The 6,885-nt window shown below is 30.6% G+C and overlaps 1 protein-coding gene and 1 long non-coding RNA gene across 2 annotated transcripts; both read right to left on the bottom strand.

The window, feature by feature from the left end:
• Window positions 1–1,061: 1,061 nt before the first annotated feature.
• Window positions 1,062–1,705, bottom strand: LOC121122686 (uncharacterized). The gene is made up of 2 exons (XR_005865836.2): window positions 1,575–1,705; window positions 1,062–1,263 (listed from the first exon to the last, which is right to left on the bottom strand). It is a non-coding gene; the product is annotated as an uncharacterized lncRNA (long non-coding RNA).
• Window positions 1,706–2,118: 413 nt separating this feature from the next.
• On the bottom strand, window positions 2,119–4,995 carry LOC121122685 (protein RCC2 homolog). The gene is made up of 6 exons (XM_040717715.2): window positions 4,487–4,995; window positions 4,066–4,411; window positions 3,648–3,733; window positions 3,307–3,591; window positions 2,703–3,065; window positions 2,119–2,644 (listed from the first exon to the last, which is right to left on the bottom strand). Exons 1-6 carry the CDS (start codon window positions 4,532–4,534, stop codon window positions 2,459–2,461), a joined length of 1,314 nt encoding a protein of 437 aa, XP_040573649.1. The 5' UTR covers window positions 4,535–4,995; the 3' UTR covers window positions 2,119–2,458.
• Window positions 4,996–6,885: the final 1,890 nt, after the last annotated feature.

Genomic DNA, 6,885 nt, shown 5'->3' with positions numbered 1-6,885 from the left:
AAAAGCGTTTTGGAAGGAGAATCTTCTTTAATTCCATAAATTCGATCACCAACAAATTCCACTCGTTTTCCACTGTATATTTCGTCAATCAAGCAAACTTTTTTTTTCTTGCTCCGACAAGCTTTTTTACTCGTGCACCTAAATAATTTATAGTTTTTTCCTCAATACCTGGTGTCACAGAAAAAGAATCTGTCAATTGCTTTAGATATGGTTTACTTGGAAGGCAGATAATATTTTCCTTGAGGAATTGACGATATAATGAAGGAGAAGTTGTTTTCCAAATTGAGGACATATCTAGCTAGGATGATGAATAACGTTTTATTTGCTTGCAGTGTTTGATACAAAGCTGGAGCTGATCAATCAGAAAAGATAACCTTCTTTATTCTTTTTTCTAAAAGTCTGGAATAACGGTTTGAATAATTTTGCCAACATATCCAAATACTATCAGCTTGTCTTCTAACTCGCAATCTTAGCTCTTCAAAATAGCAAGCAAATTTATGACATGAAATAAATTTTCGAATAAATCATTCTTTAAAATATGGTCAAATCTTTTATTCTTCACCTTGATGCTATGGATACTAAAAGAAAATTCAAAGCTATTGTTATATGAAAACTAATAGAACATTTAAAAATTCAAAACATTATTAATATATTTTACCATGCTACAAATTGCCATTAATCTCAAGGCTAAAAGAATACAGAAATTCTGATAAGATAGAGTCTGCCTTCTTCCTTAAACGATGCATACTTGGCTAAGTTGAGTCGCATAATGAAGATTATTTTTTAAAGATCTTCGAGAATTTAAATATTGTCTTCCTGAAAAAAATCAATTATCTGAGTATTCAATTACTCTATTTCTCTGCGATGTCTAGCTGAAGAATTTGCTTTTTCTGATCTCAATGTATTAAAATTTTGTTATAAACCTGTCAATTAGGAAACTTTGAAATAATTAAGCCTTGCTTGAGCTTATTTGATAATTTATTATTCTTTGAGCTCAATTCATTTTGATTCAAATATTGCTACTCATAGGCTTGAAAATCAAAATCCTTACTACAGAGATCTAAATGTGGTGATGGGGTCTATTTTTTTCTAGAAATATTATTTATCCACTTTACCAAGGATAGGATCTTTTAGAAATTTATGTTATGAAATTGACTCCTTGATTATACTACTATCATTTTCTTTAATTTTTTCTTGTTATATCCACTCCTGCAACCAACGGCCACGCAATTGTTCTCCATTTCGATTATTTTTTTAAGATCACTGAAATAGTCAAACCAAAATCCGAATGAACAAACGACTTAATAAAAAAATGAATGAATCATATAATAATACAAAACAAATCAAGGAAGAAAAAATAATTAATAAATTGAATTTGAAGACTTTTGTCAACAGCTAACAAAATTCCGTTTCAAGTACTTCTCTCTGGTAGTACTTGACTACATATACAGGCACGTGTGCCAGACTTCGCTGCCACATATAATATACAATTTAACTGATCAACATTGGAAAACATACACTGATTGGATTTGAATCCAATTATCTCAACTTATTTGAGATTAAATAGTGAATACCTTTGATTAGTGTTGTGACAGTCTTTATTTATTCGGTCCAGTTCAGCTTTAGGACCTATTCCAGGGGTGTTGCTAATTTTCTTCATTTGGGGAGGGAGGTTTAGCCCCAAAACTATAAATACTGTTATATAATTACTTTTATAAATTAGTTTAATTTACATATAAATAATAAAAATTTGAGAGGTTTAAGACGCCCCCCTAAAAAAAAAAAAAAAGAGCTAGTGACGCCACTCACTGGACCGTCGGTCCATATGACGGTCAATACTAGTACTCATAAAAAAAACAAAAAGAACAGTGACGTCATTTATTAGTTTTCAGTCATAAATAAGGATTGACGCAACACTACCTATGGTAGGAGAGGTTTGACATTCCGGAACGCATACAGTTCTAAAGATATGCTTTAAGTAAGCAAATTAACAAGATAGGAAGTACCAGAACTAATATATACATATGACTTTTTTTTGTTTAAATATCAAAAATAGTATGTATTATAGATTCACAATTAATTAAGGTTCATTTTTTGTGTAGTCTTTGAGTCATACTGTTTTAATAAAAAAATATCAAGATAAACTTTATTTTTTTTATATACATAAGGAGTTGACATGAACCGTATTTTAGATTTAATAATCACTTAATATATGTTCTTTACATTTCCATTTGTTATAAAAGTTTTGTACTATAAGTGTAAGGCATCCGAGATTAAAACCATACGTAATTTTCTTAAAAAATACCAAACCAATTCAAAATTAGATCATTTGTTAGTTAAAAAGTAGTTGCAAATTTCTGAAATGAGATCAATCACATGTAAAAAAAAATAGCCCGAATTCACTAATAGTAATATAAATATATATATTAAGTCATCATGATGATTTATTAATTGGAATTCAATTATCCATGTCAGACTGATCTAATATATCAAATTCCTCTATGGCCTTCTTGCTGTCTTCCGAGTTATTTCTTACAATAAACAAGCTGTGCGATATTCCCATTCCAGTTTTAATTACATAAAGGCTATCAAGAGTCTTTATTTCTACAGGAAAAGCCGATGACTTCTTCCTTTCTCCCAATCCCTATATAAAAAGAACATGCATAAGAAAAACTCGCCTTGAGTTAACAAAAAACCCTTACCATTTCTCCAAAACATGGAGAAGGTCCAACGCCAATAACTGAGTTATCAGCAGCTATCATCCAACCCTTACCATTGCAAGCAATTGATCTCACATTCCAACCAGATAAATCAGGTATATTCTTGGGGTACATATTAGCTTCCTTAGAGGTATGATACTGACCCCACATATAAGTGGTTCCAGCAATTTCAGAGGATGCAAGATTAAATTGTCCTCCACACGTTACATTGCTCACTCCTCTTCTTGGGCCATCCAAAAATTTAATTAGTCTTGGAGCCAGTTCATTACCGGTTTCAGAGTGACCTAGGCGACCATACCCACCAAAACCCCAAGAAAATGCTCTATTTCTTTCATCAATAGCTACCTATATTAAAGTAACAGAATATAAATATAAATTAATTCTATGTTTTAGTGGCTAAAACCTGGCGTACTAAACGAATTATACCTAATATTTCATTCGAAACATACACTTTTATAAGCGTGATATCTCATCAAAATAAGGTATCAAAATTTGGAAAATATACTTTTCAAATGCATTACATTTGATCTAGGAAAAGAGATACATTGTATATGTAACTAAGTTCAAAAAATTATATATGAATTACCGAGTGATTGTTTCCACAGGAAACATCCTTAATATGAACTCCAATAACGGGAGATATCTTTTTAGATTTGGGGTCCTTTTCGATGTATGTAGTAATTTTGGTTGGAGCACTAATATAGTTAAAGGATACTTTTCCGGCAGTTTCTAAGTAGCTACCATCCGTATTATTACCCAATTGACCATGCTCTGGATGTCCCCATGTCCAAAGATTTCCATTCACATCCAATAATACGCTAAAGTCTGCACCGGATGCCACTTTTTTAGCTGGAGGTCCGTCATAAACAATCTAATTTGATTAAATAGTAGTCGATCTAAAATATGAATTATTTATTAGATAATTACCATCTTTGGTTCAGTAATTTGTTGCGCTCCAGAAGTTCCACATTGTCCACTCTTATTTTCACCACAAGCATATATTTTTCCATCATCTTCAAATATAAAAGTTATTGTCATTATAAGAAAAAAGTAAGAATGCACACACTGGTGTATTGAACGCCAAATTTTTGACTCTTTTGAGAGTTATGATTCATCACTACTAAAAGTTAGTTGGTTAATGATAAGACATATACGTCAATTGAGAACGAGATGGCAGAAAATACACTTCTTAAATTTGGCACTACTAAATCCAAAAATTAAATACATATAGTATTGGGATCTTGCTACATTTTTTGAAAGACAAGTCGAAACATTTATAAGAAATAGTCTAAATTAGATATAACAATTTGAAATATCTTATGAATGAAGACTGTAAATCCCTCACCCGTGAGAAAGAGTGAATGATTCTTCCCAGTAGCTACCATAACGATGTTAAACTCATCCAATCCTGTAAGATGAGTGGGACATCGGCGGTCCTTTTTGTCCCCAATTCCAAGTTGCCCTTTTTCATTTCTTCCCCAACCGTAAACTTTGCCCTCATCAGTGATAGCAAACATGTGCGCAGAACAAGGACTGGAACTTACAAAGCGCACAGGAATATGGGCAAGAGCCGCCAATCTCATGGGCTCCCAAACGGTATCTTCCGACTTGCTCAAATTAGCAGCTTTACGACCCACAAATTCGAAGTCCGTCGCACCGGTGAACAAAAGAATTCCCGCTTCTCCAAAATCCTGGTATTTAAAAGAAAGGATTGAATTTAAATAGGAATGATACAAAAAAACTTAAGACTCAGTTAGCTTTCTTACCATCTTTCCCTTCCTTGGCACTTCCATTTTCATCACTCCCGTTACCATGATCCCGTTTCTCCGACATCTTTCTAAGGGTTCTTTGTACTGATCAACAATATATAACTTTAAGTATGAATATCAGAAGAATAAAAACCAAAGGAGCAATAACAAAAGTTTTCCGCTCTCTGCTGAAGCCGCTATTTGATAGTTATGTTCTGGACCAAACACTTTCTTTCTTCTCACTTAATAACTCGGACCGGACAAAGTCTACAATTCGAACCAACTAGCTTATCTAGATTGTACGTACTCTTCATAGGTAATTAATACATGTAATATTCAAGGGTAATTAAATAACGAGGGACACAGTCATTAGACAATTTGTTACTAAACTTTTTTGTACTATAATCAATTAGATAGACTAAGTATGCATATTATATCTTTGTGAGTCCAAGGTACATATTATACTAGGAAATACAACACAACAAAAAACCATGCTAATAAATCAAAAATGGTTTTACCTGTAAACTACAAAAACACTTAGTACATATAAATACTCTTAGCATCTATTATTATTTCCTTCATTTCAGTTACATTCGGTACTTGAGTCTGCTCATAAACTATATAATATTTAAAATGAGCTATATTCATCAATGTAGGCATCAGAGGATTTTAAATGTATTAAATATTTTATTGATTTAGACGAAACTTTTAAGTAAGTTATTAGAGGTCTATGAAAGATGAAATAAATTCTTTATTTGTTTGATCGAAGATACATTATTCCTTAACATATACCTACATACATAAAAAATAATTAATAAATTTTTATTGTTTGATCGTATTTATTACGACTTTTCATTCACTCTTTACGTCTTTGTGTGTGTATATTCTAGCATTCTAGCCAGAGAACACTAAAATGAATATGAAACGATATCTTATTTTGTGTACGTTTACTTATTTTGACTAAAGTGCAAAAAAAAAAAACAATCACATTAATTTATAAAATAAATCCAGTTAATTGAAACTTTAACAGTTCATATCTTACTCACGTCAAGAAATAATTTTTTTTTAATAGAAAGTCTAGCCATTAAACACTTATTTGAGTAATACAGACCATATAATATGTTTTGTTTTTATAATTTAACTCACTTTTATAATGACTTATATTATATTCAATAAGATCAAATGAAATTAGTTCACAATTTGATAAAACTTTTCAGAAAAAAAATTAGCTATCCTTTAAAGATTTGTATCAAGTTAGAGTTTTGGTTCAGGAACAAAAATGTTACCAAACATATTGAAGACTGTTGATGCAATTTCATTGAAAAAGTATGGAATAGGTAGTTATTATACCGATTGACGATTTTTAAAACTATGTTTCTCAGACAACAAATTGATTTGTTCTTGCTCGTTTGCCTAAATTGACTTGAATACTTCGTGGTGTGAGAGGCAAATTCTCGTAACTCAAATATTCATTTTACATACTTCAGTTTGGAAACTCTATCCTTTCATTATGAATGATGGTGTTTTCCAAATTTTTTTTTAATAAAATGGATATGAGAAATTGATTTCAGCAGTCTGAATTTCTTTGTTTTGAAGTTTTAAAATTATATAAATAATTAATAACACGTATATTTGTCATTTTTGAGTTATAAAAATTTGGCCCTTAACCCCCTAGATATTGTGTAATATTGTACGTAATATATGGGTTTTATTATAAAAAATGGTTTAAATTAATACATATTATGATATTTTATGTCATTGAGATGGTAATTGTTTAATGGTTAGACTTTATATAAAAATAAATTTAAATATGATTAAAAATAAGATATGACCTGTTAAAGTTTCAATTTTCTGCATTTACTTTATTAATATGAGAAAATTATATTGCACTCCAGTCAAACACGAAATAATCATGTTTCTCCCATATTAATTTAATTCCGAGTTCTCTGGTGGTCTCTAAAGATACTAAAAAGATCAGAAGAGACAAGATGTTTGAAATAAAAAGTAAAGAAAAACTATGTGTATGAATTATGTTCATGATTCACGTAACCTTGATAAAAAAAATAAGGAATATAAATACCCTTCTTTGATGATTAGTGTTATATATTTTTGTTTTAAAATAACTTTTACAATTTTGTAGAGCATAATTATGATTCGGATAGTATGAACTATGGTTTTAATTAATAGTTTATGTTTCTGGTTTATTCTAAAGAAAAATACATAACCCCGTCCGAAACGTTGACTTGTATTGTATTAAATTACATGAGATGAATCTTGTTCAAAAGACGTGGTATAACAATGAATTGCGCAAGAGATGAAAAAGCGCATCTACTGAATTTTAGACGAATCACAATTAGAGATAAGAAAAAACACTCTTGGTTGATAGACTTGACGTCTCTTTCCCTTATAGTCTCTTT

The sequence above is a fragment of the Lepeophtheirus salmonis genome, chromosome 8 (assembly GCF_016086655.4).
Source record: "Lepeophtheirus salmonis chromosome 8, UVic_Lsal_1.4, whole genome shotgun sequence".
In the NCBI taxonomy this organism is placed as follows: Eukaryota; Metazoa; Arthropoda; class Copepoda; order Siphonostomatoida; family Caligidae; genus Lepeophtheirus; species Lepeophtheirus salmonis.
The sequence above is the reverse complement of the archived record's forward strand: the minus strand, read 5'-3'. Positions and strand labels throughout refer to the sequence as shown.

Coding starts and splice junctions, on each gene's coding strand:
- LOC121122685 (XM_040717715.2), bottom strand. CDS start 4,534: ATGGTAACGGGAGTGATGAAAATGGAAGTGCCAAGGAAGGGAAAGATG. Junction 3,734..4,065: donor TCATTCACTCTTTCTCACGG/GTGAGGGATTTA, acceptor TTATATTTGAAG/ATGATGGAAAAATATATGCT. Junction 3,066..3,306: donor CCTGTGGAAACAATCACTCG/GTAATTCATATA, acceptor ACTTTAATATAG/GTAGCTATTGATGAAAGAAA.